This window comes from Ursus americanus, chromosome 23, assembly GCF_024610735.1.
Source record: "Ursus americanus isolate L20-20 chromosome 23, mUrsAme1.1.p, whole genome shotgun sequence".
NCBI classification, from domain to species: domain Eukaryota; kingdom Metazoa; phylum Chordata; class Mammalia; order Carnivora; family Ursidae; genus Ursus; species Ursus americanus.
The window spans coordinates 478,961-495,997 of NC_142149.1; the positions used below are offsets into that span (position 1 = coordinate 478,961).

Below are 17,037 nucleotides of genomic sequence, written 5' to 3' on the forward strand. Positions count from 1 at the left end.
ACCCAAATGTACCACTCAGGTGCCCCTCAACAAAGGTAACTTTGAACTTTTTTTTTTTTTTAAAATAGGCTCCACCCAGCGTGGAGCCCAACATGGGACTTGACCTCACAACCCTGAGATCAAGACCTGAGGTGAGATCAAGAGTTGGACACTTAACCAACTGAGCCACCCAGGCACCCTGAACATTTTTTAAAGAATGAAAATGTATAACCACAGATAAAGAGATCGAGCTAGCATTATTTACAAAATATATATTTACTGCTTTGAAAACCCAAAAGAAACTGAAAAGCTAGTGAAGTATTTTATTACACAACAAACTTTAAACATTACACCCAGTTAAAGAAGCCGGTCACAAAAGTCCACATATTGTCCGACTCCATTACGTGAAATGCTCAGAATACACAAACCCAGAGACAGAAAGCAGATTAGTGGTTGCCAGGAACTGGAGGGAGAGTGGGGGTGACTGCTGAGGGATATGGGCTTCTTCTAGGGGTGATAAAATGTTCGGAAATTAGTGGTGATGGCTGCACAACTCTGTGATATACTAAAAACCAATTAAGTATATACATAAAAGGGTGAACTTTGTAGATCTTGGATACCAGTCTTTTATCTGTAGTGTATCCAAGATCTACAAAAAACTTCTCAAACTCAATACATGAGAAACAAATAATCAAACCAAAAAATGGGCAGAAGAGGGGCGCCTGGGTGGCTCAGTCGTTAAGCGTCTGCCTTTGGCTCAGGGCATGATCCCAGCATTCTGGGATCAAGCCCCACATCAGGCTCCTCCGCTGGGAGCCTGCTTCTTCCTCTCCCACTCCCCCTGCTTGTGTTACCTCTCTTGCTGGCTGTCTCTATCTCTGTCAAATAAATAAAATCTTAAAAAAAAAAAAATGGGCAGAAGATATGAACAGACACTTTTCCCATGAAGACATACAAATGGCTAACAGACACATGAAAAAATGTTCAAAATCATTAGCCATCAGGGAAATTCAAATCAAAACCACATTGAGATACCACCTTACTCCAGTTAGAATGGCAAAAATTGACAAGGCAGGAAACAACAAATGTTGGAGAGGATGTGGTGAAAGGGGATCCCTCTTACATTGTTGGTGGGAATGCAAGTTGGTACAGCCACTTTGGATAACAGTGTGGAGGTACCTTAAAAAGTTAAAAATTGAGCTACCCTATGATCCAGCCATTGCACTGCTGGGTGTTTACCCCAAAGATACAGACGTAGTGAAGAGAAGGGCCATATGCACCCCAATGTTCATAGCAGCACTGTCCATAATAGCTAAATCATGGAAGGAGCCAATATGCCCTTCAACAGATGACTGGATTAAGAAGATGTGGTCCAGGGGCGCCTGGGTGGCACAGCGGTTAAGCGTTTGCCTTCGGCTCAGGGCGTGATCCCGGCGTTATGGGATCGAGCCCCACATCAGGCTCCTCTGCTGTGAGCCTGCTTCTTCCTCTCCCACTCCCCCTGCTTGTGTTCCCTCTCTCGCTGGCTGTCTCTATCTCTGTCGAATAAATAAATAAAATCTTTAAAAAAAAAAAAAAAAAGAAGATGTGGTCCATATATACAATGGAATATTACTCAGCTATCAGAAAGAACGAGTTCTCAACATTTGCTGCAACATGGACGGGAGTGTAGGAGATAATGCTAAGCGAAATAAGTCAAGCAGAGAAAGATAATTATCTTATGGTTTCACTCATTTATGGAACATAAGAAGTAGGAAGATCAGTAGAAGAAGAAAGGGAAGAAGAAGGGGGGGTAAACAGAAGGGGGAATGAAACATGAGAGACTATGGACTCTGAGAAACAAACTGAGGGCCTCAGAGGGGAGGGGGGTGGGGGAATGGGATAGGCCGGTGATGGGCATTAAGGACGGCACGTATTGCATGGTGCACTGGGTGTTATACGCAACTAATGAATCATGGAACTTTACATCAAAAACTAGGGATGTACTGTATGGTGACTAACATAATATAATAAAAAAGTATTATTAAAAAAAAAAAAAAAGGGTGAACTCTATGGCATGTAAGTTATACCTCACCACATGAGCACAAGCAGCTTTCATCCCAGAGCAAAACTCTAAACAGACCACTCAGGGCAAGTAAAGCATTCCCCGGAGACATGAGCACCCCAGATAAAGGAAAGGCTTCATTCTGCCATTTGGAACATCCCCCCATGCTCAATGTGGTGGAGAAATCAACCAACTCACCTGCTCGCAGAGAAAATCTGCCCACCCATTCACCACACTGCCTGACAGAATCCTCTCAGGAGAGGTTTAGCCGGAAACACTCCAACTTATAAAATAGAAGCAGAGGAGCCCTCATCTACATCCATTTGGTCTCAAATATGGGCAGAACCAGTAACATGAAAAGACCAAATTACACAGAAACGCTGATGCCAGAGGAAAGAGGTGAACTGGGGGAAGAGCAGAGAACAGCCAGAACAGGACCAAGAGATTCAGAAAGATGGCACAGCCATTCCACAAGAATAGAGACCAGAAAAGCAGATTATTCCACATGCTTATCTCAGTAACCCTCACCACCACCACCCCAGATGCAGTAAAACGGAAATAAAGTGACACAAATCCACAGAGAAGAAAAAACAACAGTCAGCTGTGACTTGGAAACTGGACAACTGCAGGGAAAGCCACGGTAACTGGAGCAGCCCAGCAAGGAGTCAGAGCTGAGGGCCAGGAACAGCCCAGGGCAGGGCAGGGCACAGGGAGGGCTGAAAACAGGAGGAGTCCTCTAGGGTCTCCCAGGCACAGCCCATTTTAGGCAGACCAGAGGTTTACCTCTCTAGAGTGGTGAACACCATAGCCATTAGCCACATTTGGGTTTTTTTTTTTTTTAATTTAAGTCAAATAAAATTTTTAATTCAGTTCTTTAGTCATACTAGCCATATTTCAAGTGCTCAGCAATCCCATGTGGCTAGTGGTGACCTTATCAGACAGCACAGATCTAGAACATTCCGTCATCACACAAAGTGTTACTGGACAGAGGTGCTCTGGAGAGAGTAAGTCCGAGAGGAAGCCAGGATGCAGCTAACAACAGCCATGCAATCAACGCCTGACCCAACAAGGAGTAGGCACTCCAGGCTAGGAGGCCCACAGCAGGACGCTCCCCAACAGGGCTCCAGGACCCAGCAGCCAGCCATGTGCTCCCCAGACACGAACATCCGACCCATAAGATGACTTTGAAAAATACCAAATCAAGGAAAAGAGAACTTAACGTAGTAAAAACAATGGACAAAACAAATTCAAAAACATCTTCCATGTGCAAAACAAAGATCAAAAAACAAAACGGTGTGGGAAAAGCTAAGCGACCCAGGGATCACTCCTGGAAACTTAACAACCAATTCACAGGAACACCAGAAAGAGAAAGCAGAAGTCGAGAAATGACCAATAACACACCGAAGTTCCCTATGCCAAAGGATATCAGTCTTCAGGCTAAAATTGTCCAGCTAATGCCCAGCATAAGAGAAAAAGCAAAAAAAGGTCTCCTGAAAAAGAAACTTGGACTTGGTAACAGTGGATGAGGGAACCATGCCCTCCGTCTTCAGCCAGCCAAGCTATCAACCACATACGGAATGCATTTATTCTGCCTGAGACAGGTGAAAATTCAGAAAGCTTACCTTCTACAAAACCTGCTGGTTACCTGAAGGAAAAAAAACAGCACACACGACACCAGCCCACTTTTTAAAAGGCACATATGTGTATGCTAAAGCTAATCCCTAATGCCTCGTATGGTAACGTTTGAAGTTTCAACAGCCCTGTGGGGCGGGTAGTGCTAATAATCCCCATTTTACAGGTGAGGAAACTCAGGCCAGAGCAGCTGAGTGGTGGCACTGGGATGCAAATCCAGGCAGTCTGGCCTGGGGCTCATGCACCTAACCCCCACCCTGTGCTGCCTTTCAATTTAAGTTACTCTCACTACCTTCCTCCTTCCTAAGTTCACTGCCAGGAGTGTTACTTTTGCAGACAGAGAAAAGAAAAAAAATTATCAGTATGAAACAGGTCAAAAATAAACAATGAGAAACAAAAGAACCAAAAAGCCACTTCCCTTATGCTAAGAAAACCTAAGCCTGTCTCCATCTATAAACACGGATGACCATAGATCATATATTTACACAGCATCCTCAGACACTGAGGATTAAATGGTGACCCCCCCTCCCCCCCGTAAAGCACTCGGTTCTAACAAAATGTGCCTGGAAAACAAACAGATTAAAACACACACGATGAGGGTGCCTGGATGGCTCAGTTGGTTAACTGTCTACCTTTGGCTCACGTCAGGATCCCAGAGTCCTGGGATCGAGCCCCGCATCGGGCTCCCTGCTCGACAGAGAGTCTGCTACTCCCTCTACCCCTGCCCCTGCTCGTGCTCTCTCTAATAAATAAATAAAATCTTTAAAAAATAAATAAAATAAAATAAAAAAGTAAAATACACAGGAGCAAAGAAGAGGCTCTTAAGTAACAGCAAGGAAGACAGAAGCTCAAATACATCTGCCCACAGCCTAGGGCAACATCTGGAACTCCTAGGACTATCACAGTCCACTAGCATTAACTGGCCTAACAAATAAGGCCAGGGCACTTCATCCCTATACCCTCTGCTGGCAAACACAAACACAAACACACACACACAGCATACACCAAGGCCTTTGTGATCATCTGTAACTGAAGGATCAAAACACAAATCATCAGCCTCTGTTCTTACCAAGGTGTGGATCCAACAGATGAGGCTGCTCCTGGTATCTGTCCATTATTACTAAAAAGAAAAACACAGAAATAACATCACTGAGGCAAATATGCACACAAGGCCCAGGAATCCTCACTTTCCCCCTGACTGCTATTTCGAGGCTCTTAAGAGCACAGGCCACCTGGAGCAGCCCCCCACCACCCCCGCTGCCAGCCCCACGCCCTCCGCTTCCTCAGCACACCTTCCTCTCCCCCCACCATCAATCACACACAGACACCTTCCACTCCTTCACTCCTCCCTCTGCAGAGCATACTAGGCACTGAGACCTCCCCGGCCCCAACTCTTCAGAGCACACGCTCCTCCATCCCAGGCAGCCTGGTTTCTGCTCCTTGCAGCAGCTGGCGCTGCTCCTATCAGATGCAAAGACCACTCCACCTGGGGCAGATATTCTGTGCCACACACCTCCACACCTGCCAGCTTCCCTGGAATGGGAAGACAGGCTCTCCCTGGCCCCTGGATACCCCCCTCACCCCACAACAGTTCTGTGCACAAGATACTGGCTTGCTAACCCCAGTCCACAACCAAAGAAACAGACCCAGAAGGGCAATGAAGCACTTAGCCCAAATGGCAAGTGAGAATTAACCCCGGGTGTGTCAGCAAAGCACATGCTGTGTCCCGTCTGCCGCCACAGTGCCCCTCCCCTAAAGTCAGAGGGTCGTCACCCCAAACCTAGGAAGGCAAAACTCGGCGAGAATTTCCTCAGCAGAAAGGGCCCACAAAGATGGTTTTAATGAGTCACAAAACGCTTCCGATCCCACTCTGGGATCCGGGGGAGTCGCTCCCTCATCAGTCATTAGAGACAAGTGCCCAGGGCGCCGCCCGCCGCTGACTCTCCGGGGGCTGGAGTCGGAGAACGGACACTGGCCAGTAACTAGTCCCGCGCGCTCCCCGCCGGTCCCCTCGCAGGGCCCAGGGCGCCGGGGGTCATGTCCCCGGACTGCACGGCCATCTGCTCCCCCGCCCTCTCCGCGCCTTTGTCTGCGGCACGCGGGTTCGCGGCGACTCCTCCTCTCGCCGCCTCCCGGTCCACACAGCCGTCTCGGAGGAGCCGTGCTTCGCTGGCTCTCGCAACCCGGCGGGGCAGAACTGGAAGTCCCGGCCGCCCCGCGGAGGTTCACACCGGGGTCCCCACGCCCAACCCTCCGCACCCCTCCTCCAAAGCCAGGGAGAGGGAGCGCCCACCGCCCCTCCGCCGCCAGGTGAGGCCGCCCGCGCACGAGGGCACGGCTCCCACAGGTGCGCTCCAGGTGCAAGCTCTCGGGCAGAGCAGCAGCTCCAGCCCGACAGCATGCACACACGGCAACCGTGCCGGGGCCCCGCGCGCACCTCGGAACCGCTCCAAGGCGCCCTCCCGGGCCGCACGGTCGCCGAGCACCGCCCGCAGGCGGCCGAGCAGCGCGCGAGTCTCCGCGCTCTCGCCGAACACCTCGAGGGCGCCGCCGCGGGCCAGCGCCTCGTCCTCCGCCCCGTCCTCCGGCGCGCCCGTGGCCGGCTCCTCGCCCAGGGCCATCCTCGGCGTCCCAGACCGCGCCCGTGGACTCGAAGCCCGGCCACGCCCGAGTACGGGGACAGGGAACGCCGGCTGATGCAGGCTGAGGGACAACGGCTCGGGCAGAGGCGGCGGCTACCGACACTGGCCCCGCCCCGCGACCTCCGACCTCGCGCCTCGGACCCGCTACGGAGCGCGCCGGCTGCCAAAATAATGAGCGCAGAGGCGGTACCGAGCCCTGTGGGGCGGGGCCCGGGTAAATAGAGCCTGGATCTGGCGAAGCCCGGGACGCGGGAGGGCGGAGCCTGCTGCGCGGACTGGGGGCGGGGCCATGGCGCCGGCGGGGTGGGCGGGGTCTGAGCTCGTGGGTGGAGCCCAGGTGGGGTGCGGAACTGCGCCCGTGGGGGGCAAGGCGGGGAGGGGCGGGGGAGCGGGAAGGGGTGTCTAAGCCTGTGGATAGGGCCGGAGGGGGACGGCCCTGAGCTCACGGGTGAGGTGGGGTGGGGACGGAGCCTGGGGGCGGGGCGGGGGCGGGCGCGGGCCTGAGCCAGGGTAGGTGGGGCCCGCGCTGGGAGCGGTGTCGCGGCCGGAGTCCCGGGAGGAGACCCGGGCCCCGACCCCCTGCACGCTCGAGCTGCTGCGCCAGTCGCACCGCACATCCCACAAACATTGGTGCTGCGACGCTGGCAGCTTCTGGGTTGAAAGGTCACATGTCTGGAAGGGTGCGTCTGGGGTGGAGTTCTTTCTGGAAAGTCTGAACAGGCTCACCCGTCGCGGTGGGACCAGCCTCCTGACCGCGAGGCCCGCTGGGCAGTCGTACTCTCAGAAGAGAGAAATTTGGGCGCCGCTCCCACCGCGAAACGGGTAACTTTGCGGCGGGTAATGAAGGCGTGGCCACGTCTTCCGCCTCGCACGGTGGTCGGCCAGCGCCCCACAGACCCCGCCCCAGGGCCGCCTGCCCCGCCCCCCTTCAAGGACGTCAGCCCCGACGTCCCCAGCCAACCGGCCGACGCGGCCACCAGACCGCAGGGGGCACCCCACTGCCCGAGGCTCTCCCCCATCCTCAGCCTCTCGTAATCCAGCCGCAAACACCCGCCGGAAACTGGAGCGCGGAGCTGGCCGGGCAGTGGCCGCAGCCGCTGTCCGTCCCTCACTACGGGGAGCGCCTATCCTTCCATCTGCCGCACCTGGGCAGGGGTGGACTCGCAGCTCCACTCAGCCCAGAGATGCCGCTCAAGAGAGGAGACCCACCAACTGGTCTCCAGTTCTGCTTGAGACCGAGTCCACCGCGAGGTGTGACCCCAACTTCCACCGACACAAATCCCAGATCTGTGTGGATTTCTATAACCATTATCATGAAAATACCCCAATTCCCCCCAGATCACGATACATAATAAGCCTGTTGGAAAGCTGTCAGGTGCCCTGGGCCCTCTGCACATGAGCCCAACCGCGGGGGGGGGGGGGGGAGACAACTAACACAGTCTTTGGTCCCGAACCCCCGACTTTATTAGTCCGGTGCTGCCAGCCCTAGTTACCTGCCAAGCGGGGAGGCAGGGACGCAGGCCGGCTGTTACTTGAGGAGCTTCCTCATGGTGCCCAGGGAAGGGCTCCTGTACCCCTGCCCAAAGTGGTTCCAGTGGTTTAGGTAGTTAAAGAGCTGGTACAGCAGCAGGCGCCTGTCGAACCCTGGAGCCTTGGGGATCTTCCGGTGGTAGGCAGTGAAGAAGGATCTGGGAAACCCCCCAAACATCAAAGCAATTGCCAGTTCAAACTCAGAGTGTCCATAGAAGGAAGCTGGGTCATAAATCACGGGCCCCGAGTCGTCCTCAGCCACATTTCCCGACCAGAGATCCCCATGAAGAAGGGCAGGGACGATCTCTAGACCACAAAACAGATCCGGGATCTTCACCTAAGAAAAGTAATCATTGCACACACAGTTACCATGGGACTATGAGCCACGGTCTCCTCGTCCAATACTTGGAAATAAGCAAAGACGACCTCATGTTTGTTCAGGGTCCAACCGCAGCCTGGTCTATGAAGCCCAGAGATAAGGATCCCCTGAGTCCAGGAGACTGCAGCGTTATCTCACTAATTCAGGTCTGCACGCTCCACAGCACTAATGACGTCCATACAGTAGGGACCTCAGTGGATGTGGCCCAGTAGATTACGGGCCAAATAACCTGAGTGGAGGGTTTTCTTAGGCAACTTGGCAAACTTTCTCTACTCTCCTTTTATTTCAGCACATATACGCCCGCACCTCTTCTGTATACTACTGGTTACTTCATCAGTGAGCTAAATAAAATTTCTTTGCTGTATGTTCACCCTGGGTTGGCACGCAAATTCTGTTTTTAACATTTTGAGAGCTACATTTTCAAACTAGTCACTCTGGGGCATCTGCTGCCCACATCTCTAAGAGGTGAGACATTTGTGCTTTGGAAAAGAAACAAGAACGGGGTAACAGTGGGTCAGAAAGCAATAGTAAATGCCACCATTTATGAGTCAAGCACCTGCGTTTCACGTGAGCAAAGCTTGAGGTTAAGTACTTAGTGACCCAGCCAGTGAGAGTTGCACTCAGGGGCCAAGTATGTCCTCAGGTACCATCCCCTTCCCAGGTTCCCCAGGCCAATAGTCAGGCACTTATGTGTCCACACTCGAGCAGCTCTGCTCCAGGCTCCATCTCCCAGAGGACCCCACACAAATGTGGAGGCTCATAAAAGGACAGCCCCTGTCCCAAAGAGTAAGCTCCGCGCCCACCTGTAGCTGTGACCAGAGTTCCCGTGCCTCTCGGTCAGCATAGTCCTTCTCAATGAGGTCCAGCTGCGCTTGGAGACGGTGCCGGGCAAAGAAGGTCGGCCAGTCATCCTGCCACTCATTCACCTGCATGACGAGGAGATGGGACTGAGGCCGCAGCTGGTGCCCCCAAGACAGAGCTACCAATGGAAACTGCCCAAACCCTAGCACAACCGCTAACAGACACAACAACTAGTACAGCTAGCCAACAGAGCAGATAGGACGGAGCCATTAAAAATAGTCCAAAAGCGGGCAGATAAACAGGAAAAAGGGAAACAAAGAACAGAGAAAACAAAGAGCAAGATGACAGATTCAGCCCTAACCATATCGATAAGCACATCACATGCAAAGGGTCTAAGCACCCCAGTTAAAAGACTTGATTCCAGGCTGTGTACAAAAAAATGCACTTTACATATAAAAACAGAAATAGGTTAAAGGGATAGAAAAGATACGCCATGCTAACACTAGTCAAAAGAAAGCTAGAATGGCTGTAGTAATGACAGCGGATTTCAGAGATAAGAATATCCTAAGAATAAAGAAAGTCATTTCATAACGGCGAGCGGGTCAATTGATGAATAGAACATAATAACCCTCAATGTCTGTGCCATGATATATGGCAAATAGGCACATGAGTAGATGTTCCACGTCACCGGCCCTCAGTGGGCACCACAGCACACTCGCCAGCATGACTATAATTTTTAAAAATGGAAACTACCAAGAGCGGCCAGGACGTGGAGGAACTGGAACCCTCATCCACTGCTGGTAGGAATGTAAAATGGTACAACCACTTGGGGAAATATTTTTGCAGTTTCTTAAAAAGTTAGGGGCGCCTGGGCGGCTCTGCCAATTAAGCGTCCGACTCTTGATTTTGGCTCAGGTCATGATCTCAGCATCGTGAGATTAAGCCCACGTCGGGCTCCATACTCAGCGGGGATTCTGCTCGAGTTTCTTTCCCTCTCCCTCTGCCCCTCCTCCCGCTCACTCTCTCTCACTCTAAAATAAGTAAATAAATAATTTTTTAAGTTAAATCCGAACCTACCATATGACCCAGCCATTTCCCTCCCAGGTATTTACTCAGGATAAGTGGGAGCATTTGTCTCCACAAACTCTTGTCCACAAAGGTTCATAGCGGCTTATTTGTGAAAGCAAAACCTGGAAAGTACTCGGATGCCCAGCAGCAGGTGAACGGGTAAACAGACTGTGGCTCGTCCTACAAAGGGACGGACTGTAAGCACAAGCAACGGCAGAGATGAAGACCTCAAGATGCTGAAGCGGAGTGCGCGTAGCCAGAAAAGGGCACAGACCGTACGATTCCACTTGTGTTAAATTCTACGAAATACAAACTATCTGCAGTGACAGTGGTTGCTGGGGCAGGGAAGAGCAAGAGGACACTTGGGGGTGACAGACAGACTCGTCCCAACTGTGGTGACTGGTTCACGGGTATGTATGTCAATATGTCAAAACTTGCCAAATTGTACGCTTTAAATGTGCGGCTTATTTTGTGCCAATCATACCTCAATAGAATTTTTTTTTAAAAGATGCAAAGCTGATTTCATACAAAGTGTTACCTTGGGAAACCTTTCAGGGGAAGGACTCTCCAAAGAGCATGCCTCGCAGTGACCTGCAGACCCATGTCCCTGGTCAGTGCTCTCAGCATGGACTCCCTGTGCTGGGTGCTGTGGTCCCTCAGCCCAGGGTCCACCCCTTTAGTGCTGGGTGTGCCTCAAAAGCAGGTGGGGAGGCCGTCTCCCCAACAGCCTGAGGCACAGGGAGTGGCAGCCCCTCCTGCCCCATCTGTCTGCACAGTCTCCCAGTGTCCAAGGCTCCATCTTCCTTCTGGATGACCAGGTTATAAAAGACACGACTGAGTATCAGAAGCTAGATACCAGCACTGGCTAGCCCAGTCCCTCCTCCAGAACACAGGGACTGTGATCCTCTGACCCAGAAAAGGCAGGACTTTCCCTGAGCTGCCAAAGGCAGGGCCCCCAGAGTGCACTGCTGGTGGGACCCAGCCTTCACTTTGTCAGAGGGGCAAAGCAACGAGGGGCTTCAGGCCCACCCTCTGAAGCCAGACTGTGAGTCAAATCCTGGCCCTCCACTCACTAGCCACATGGCCTCAGGGCACCGCTTTGCTTCTCTGCACATCTGTTTCCTCATCTGTAAAATGAGTCCAATGACACCTGCTTCCTAAGGTTGCTATGGCAACTGGGGGACTGGTGTTGGATAAAGCCCTTAGAGATGTGCCCAGGGAGTGGCTGTGCACAAAATGCCAGTGGTCCCAAGGGGGCTTAGAAACCAGGTGTCTGAGAAGCCCGCAGCCACCACTCAGCGTCACCCCAACAATGGCTGCAAGCCCCTGAAGGCCCACGCATCCCTCCCAAGGAGCAGGACCCTCCTGGAACTTCCGGGCTTGTCCAGGCACTCCATGCAGGACCCTCTGTCCCAGCTCAAGGTGGACTAAGTGTCCACCCAGGTCCCTCACCCCTTCCTGGTCAGGTGCAGCTGAGCTAAATAGGTTCACTGATTCCAGAGTCTAGAGAGGCACCAAGGGCTGCCTGTGTTCCTAATGGACCAGCCCCATTCTTGTCGACTTCACAGATCGGGGTTTTGTGTGTGACTTCATTTCTTTGTTCTTGAAAAGTCACTGTGCAACGTCTTTGGAGAGCCCACAGCCCTAAACTAACATCTGAGGCAGGACACCAAGCCCCGTTCAGCACACTGGCCACCAGCTCCAGGCAGATGCATGACCCTGGGGGACCCGGCTTCAGCGGAGATTTACGGAGTCCTCACAAGTCTGGGAAACCACTGTGTGTAGAGCTTGAGGGACCCCAGATGCGAGGACTGCCCAGTGGCCGGGCTCCCTAAGTCTGGCTCACGCTTCATAAGGATCTTACTCCAAGTGCCATCCACCTGGGAGACTCGCCCTCCGCCCACACAGGAGAGACAGGGGGAGACAAAAGGTTATCTAGTATATGCTTCCATTTACACGAAATGCCTAGAATGGGCAAATCCGTAGAGACAGGAAGAGGTGAGTTGTTACCAGGGCTGGAGGCAGGGGAATGGGGAGTGACTGCTAATGGTATGTGATTTCTTTTGGAGGTGAGGAAAATGTTCTGTAATTAGACAGTGGCAATGGGTGCACAACATAGGCAATATACTAAAAACCACTGAACTATACACGTTTTTCTGGGGTTTAAGTAGGCTCCATGCCTAGTGGAGCCCAATGCGGGGCCTGAACTCACGACCCTGAGATCAAGACCTGAGCTGAGATCAAGAGTCAGATGCTTAACCGACTGAGCCTCCCAGGTGTCGCTGTACACTTTGAAAAAAATGGAGTTTATGTCACGAGAATTACAAGACTTGACCCCTGACATCAAATGACCTCACCTCCACCCACTTCAGTGCCCTACATTCATCGCACGACCCACCCCCCCCAGTAAGGCCTCTTCCCTCTGCTCGGATGGTCTTCCGCCTGCCTCACAGCTTCCCGCCTCCTCCGAGCTCAACTCCGTGAACTTCTGCCTCTGTTCTCCCATCCCAGGTATCACGGCTCACACTCTGAGCTCAGAAATCGGGCCGTCGTCCTGGTGCCCAGAGGACTGGCGCTCTGGCACCTACGAGGGATGGGGCGACCAGCACTGGGGCCCCGGGAGCAGTCATCAGCTCAGCAGGGACATCCTGACGCGGGCACTCACCTGAGGGATGAAGCCACAGCACGTCACCGTGTGGAAGCCAAACTTGGTCACATACTGGGGCTCGGCACCCTCAGCCCTCCGGCCTGTCAACAGAAAGAGCTGCTGTTTTTCTCTTCAAGGCCAGAGCGCAGCAGAGCGCCAGGACAGGCCTGGGCTGCACTGCTGGGACGTGGCTGGTCTGAGGGTGTATTACACATTATGCCGCGAGTCAGCACGGGGATCGGCAGGACCCTCCTGCCTCAGGCACACTGGCCAGCAGGGCTGGGCCTAAATGGCGTCGTGAGCCAGTCCTACCCACCTGTGGGCGCCACGAGACTTCTCACTTAACAATCTCACCTGCACGCCGCAGCGTAAAGGAAGACGGTATGCAATTCGACCTACCGTGAAAACACCACCGTGAGCACCAACCCAGGTAGACACACCTGGGCCAAGGGCGCGCAGAAGCAGCGTGAACGTACCCACTGTGTTCTCCTCCGCCTTCGACTTATCCCTGAGCTTCTGGTTGTAAAGGTGCAGGTCCGCCATCTGGTCTCCGAGTTTTGATGCCTGACTGAGGAAAGAGGAGAGGCCGCCGCTGCACCCAGGAAATCACCACAAGCAGCACAAATGCTCTGCATGGAGAAACGTTCTAAATACCTTACAAACTACTCTCCATGCTTTAAAAAGTGAAAAATGACCTGCAGGCCGTGACCCTTTCTGAAAAACAAAATAGTATAAAATCACCCAGTGGGAGTGGGCTGGTGGCCTTCAACACAAGCCCTGGAAGGTGCAGGGAAGTAAGGAGCAGAGGCTTAACAGCTAAGGAAAAACCAGCTCCGAAGTTCTGTAAAAACGAATGTAAATCACATATTAAAAAAAGACTGAGAGGATATTCACGCACCATGTTGGCATTGGCCATTCTTTGCTGATGGAATTACAGGCGGCTTTACGTCTTCTGTACATGAATTCATGGTTTCCACCTTTTTTAAACATTGAATATACATAACTCTAATAATTAAATAAAAATTTAAGGACCTCCGATACTTACTAGGTCAACCTCACTCTGCCCAATTTGCACTAACGTGCCCTCTCCTTCTGGCTCTTCCCTCTGCCCGTGCTCTCTCTCTCAAATAAATAAATAATCTTTAAAAAATAATAATAATAATCCGGGGGTGGGGGTAGGATCCTGGCCCTGCTTCTGGTAACTGGATGGAGGCACACACGGGCAATCAGCAAGAGCCTGCTCCCTTTGTCTCTCTCAGTCTCCCTTCCCCTCCCTCTCTCTCTCTCTCTCTCTCTCACACACACACACACACACACACACTCACTCACTCACTCAGGCACCCTCACCTGCTCAAGCTTCTCATCTTCAGATGCTCCATCACAAAGGCGGCCCCACCTCCAGGCAGGTCAATCACCTTGATGGGCCGAGGTACCCGCACCAGGCCTGTGGTCTGGAGGGCTTCCAGGCTCGCCATCTCTCCCTCAAACATCTGCCGGGCCTGCACCCAGAATACGGCCATGAGCTCCAACTCCCAACAGGGACCTCTGTTGCCCCGGACAGGAGCAACCACGTGGGATCCCCAGGACCTTCAGTCACTGAAAACTAGCTGGAGAGCAAGACATCAGCTCCTCAGAGAGTGGGGTGCAAAGTGGCCCCTTTCGGATGGGAAGAGGCTGCAAGGATGAGGCTGTACCTGGGACCTGGGGTGGGCAGGATGCTGATGCCTGTGCCCCAAGTGCTTTCTCTGAGAGGTGAGGAAGCACAGGTGCAGGGGCGGTGCTGGGGGTGCTGGGAAGGCCATGGGAGTGGTGAGCGTGCCTGGGGGGACAGTGGGGTACTGCAGGATGCTGCAGGGGGCCAGGGGGCCACAGGTGCCATGGGGAGCCATGGAGGTTGCGAGGTACCTTGGGGTGCTGCGGGGGTGCCAGGCGTGCCAGGAAATAGAGTGGGTGCCTCAGAGTGTGGGTTTGTGGAGGGTCTGGAGCTGGACCTGGGTCCCCTTCCAGGTTACCTGCCCACCTCACTGCCTCAAGCAATCACAGCACAGGGACGCATGGGGCCGCATGCCAAAGTGACTGGGACAAACGTCTGGGGCAAGGGAAGGCAGAGCAGGGAGGTCAGCAGGGCCTGGCTCGGGTCCAGGGCCTGTCCCCAGAGATAAGCACCCAGCAGCGCTTGGGGGTTGGGAAGAAGCCTCACACCCCACCCAGGAAGAAGACGGAACAGCCTCCACTGGGACCCAACAGCCGTCTTATTTCTAAAACATTTCCCACAAATACCCCAATTTTAAACTAGGTGAACTCTCACCCCAGGTACACTATTACTTGGTTAAAAGTGTGCTTATTAATAGGGCCTGTGAACACCTCTGGCTATGGAATTATTTCTCATGAGCCTGAAGCATCTACTTCCACACAGGCAAAGAATCCCATCCTTTAATTCAAAGTACTCCAGGGGAAAATGAGGCAAGGCATCCTCCAAACTGCCAGCCCACCCCTGGGATTGTGAAGCAAGGGGTGGCGAGTGTCAGTCAGGGAGCACCCAGCAATCCCCAGCAATCCCCGGCTGTGCTCCCAGGGCAAGCGAGCCCCCAAACATACAGGGGCAGAGAACACCTGGGCTTCAGACTGCCTGTGTCCTGAGGGCCTCACCTGTCATCTGCTCACCTACTGTGTGCCAGCACCCAGGATTTCAAGGGCAAATGGTGGGATCCCGGCCTGGGGGAGCATTCAGCGAGGAGGGTTCCAGAGCCTGCATGAACCCTGAACCCAAAACTGCTTCCAAGTAGGTGGGGCCTATTTTGAGGGATTTTGGTTCTGAAATGAAGTTCTCGGATGATTCCCTGTGCCAACAAAGCAGGGATGCTGGACCAGCCCCTCCCCCTCTCCACCCCAGGTGCGTAGTGCTGCGGGAGGACAGGGAGAAGCCTCTCTGGGAGTCCTTCAGCCCATAGCCAGCACCCCCCCCAACTCCTACACAGGGGCCTGGCCCACTGGGAACGGGGGGCCTCTGGGGAGTCCCCCACCAGGTCATCCCCAGCACCCGGGGTGCACTTACCAAGACTACCTTTCTCCGTTTGTAAAGTGTTAATATTTCCCACACAGTATATTTAACAGCAAATTTTAAGCAGGCGTTACCCAGGTGCAAACAGGAGCACAGGCCTGTGAGTAGAGGGGCACGAGCCGGGCCCTTGTGGTCCCTCGGCCTTCTTCCCGCCTCTTCCCACCTGGTGAAATGGACCCACGGGCTGTGGAAGAGGGAGCCCAGGGCGGGGCCCGGGGGGGGGGGTGGCAGACGCAGCCCAGGACTCCAAGCCTCCCTTCCCCCATGCCTGATGGGCGCAGAAATTAAGGCAGACGCAGGATTATATATCCTGCAGCTGACAAAAGCCCCTAACCCTTAGAAAATGCTTGAGTCCTGCCGGCCCCGCAGGTGCCAGCTCCGCGAGAGCCCGGCTGACTCCCGCCAGGGACGCCGAGCCGCACCCGCGCCCCCTCCACCCCCACCCCTTCCCCTCTCCAGCCTCCAGCTCAGGCCGCGGGGGCTTGTTGGGGGACCACCTGCGTCCGGCGGTTGACCTTGACGAACACGGGGCCCGCGTCCGTGTCGTAGGCGCGCCCCTCGCTGATGCAGCCGGCCCCGGGGCTCCCGAAGGCCCGCAGGGTCGCGGTGCGCAGCTCGGCGCGCAGCAGCTGCTCCATGGGGGCGGGGGACACGGGGGCCGGGGAGGGCCCGGGACCGCGCAGAGGCCGACCGGGGCGGAGTCCGCCGCTGCCGAGGCCGCTGACCGCCGGGGGAGGCGCCGGGTCTGCGCGGCCTGCGGGCTCCGGGCCGTCCGCCCCGATACGCGCAGCGTCAGGTCCCCGCGCTCCCCGCCCGCGCGCGCCGCGGCGGACGGACGCAGCCGGAGGGCGAGGGCCGGAGGAGGGTTTCCGTAGGGGGACCGGGGTGGGGCGGTGCCCTCCACCTGTGTCCGCACGGGGTGCCCTGACAATTTCGTGGTGGGGCCCACCCATGGGGCGCCCTGCCAGAACGTCCCTGCAGAGGCTCCACGAACCCTTGCTGGACCTCGGCCCGGGCCCCAGCAGGACTCAGGACACAGTTTAGGGTAGAGCCCGCTGTCCCTGGGACACAGGTCACCGGCCCAGCTAGGCTCACACTGTCCAGACAAGGCTGGGGGTCTGGACCACATCGTGCCTGGCCCCAGACCCTGCCCAGTGAAGCCCGCTGCGGGGGCTGGGCTTGTTCGTCAGGGCACTTGGTGGCCCTCAGAGATAGGGGCTGCTCCCGGGTTCTGATAGCAAGTGCCAACCCCGC

The 17,037-nt window shown here is 54.4% G+C and overlaps 2 protein-coding genes across 7 annotated transcripts in view; both read right to left on the reverse strand.

The window, feature by feature from the left end:
* Positions 1-6,419, reverse strand: part of TBCD (tubulin folding cofactor D) — a 160,421-nt gene extending 154,002 nt beyond the window's left edge. Inside the window, exons 1-2 of one of the 2 annotated variants that reach the window (XM_045774877.2) lie at positions 6,093-6,418; positions 4,725-4,775 (exon numbers count right to left, since the gene is read on the reverse strand). In XM_045774877.2, the coding sequence (XP_045630833.2) occupies positions 4,725-4,775; positions 6,093-6,276 (235 nt within the window). In that variant the 5' untranslated portion in view covers positions 6,277-6,418. Of the gene's footprint in view, positions 1-4,724; positions 4,776-6,092 lie in introns of both variants that reach the window. The other variant, XM_045774875.2, reaches the window with a different exon arrangement.
* A 1,319-nt stretch (positions 6,420-7,738) lies between these two features.
* FN3K (fructosamine 3 kinase) lies at positions 7,739-16,876 on the reverse strand. 5 transcript variants are annotated; one of them, XM_045775006.2, is made up of 6 exons: positions 16,299-16,600; positions 14,070-14,221; positions 13,199-13,290; positions 12,741-12,823; positions 9,010-9,132; positions 7,739-8,164 (listed from the first exon to the last, which is right to left on the reverse strand). In XM_045775006.2, the coding sequence occupies exons 1-6, from the start codon at positions 16,419-16,421 to the stop codon at positions 7,826-7,828; spliced, it is 912 nt and encodes a 303-aa protein (XP_045630962.1). In that variant the 5' UTR covers positions 16,422-16,600; the 3' UTR covers positions 7,739-7,825. The 5 variants fall into 5 exon arrangements, with proteins under 5 accessions (XP_045630962.1, XP_045630961.1, XP_045630963.1 ...); XM_045775005.2 differs by having other exon boundaries at positions 16,281-16,595; XM_045775007.2 differs by lacking the exon at positions 16,299-16,600 and adding an exon at positions 15,372-15,764.
* Between the last annotated feature and the right edge of the window lie 161 nt (positions 16,877-17,037).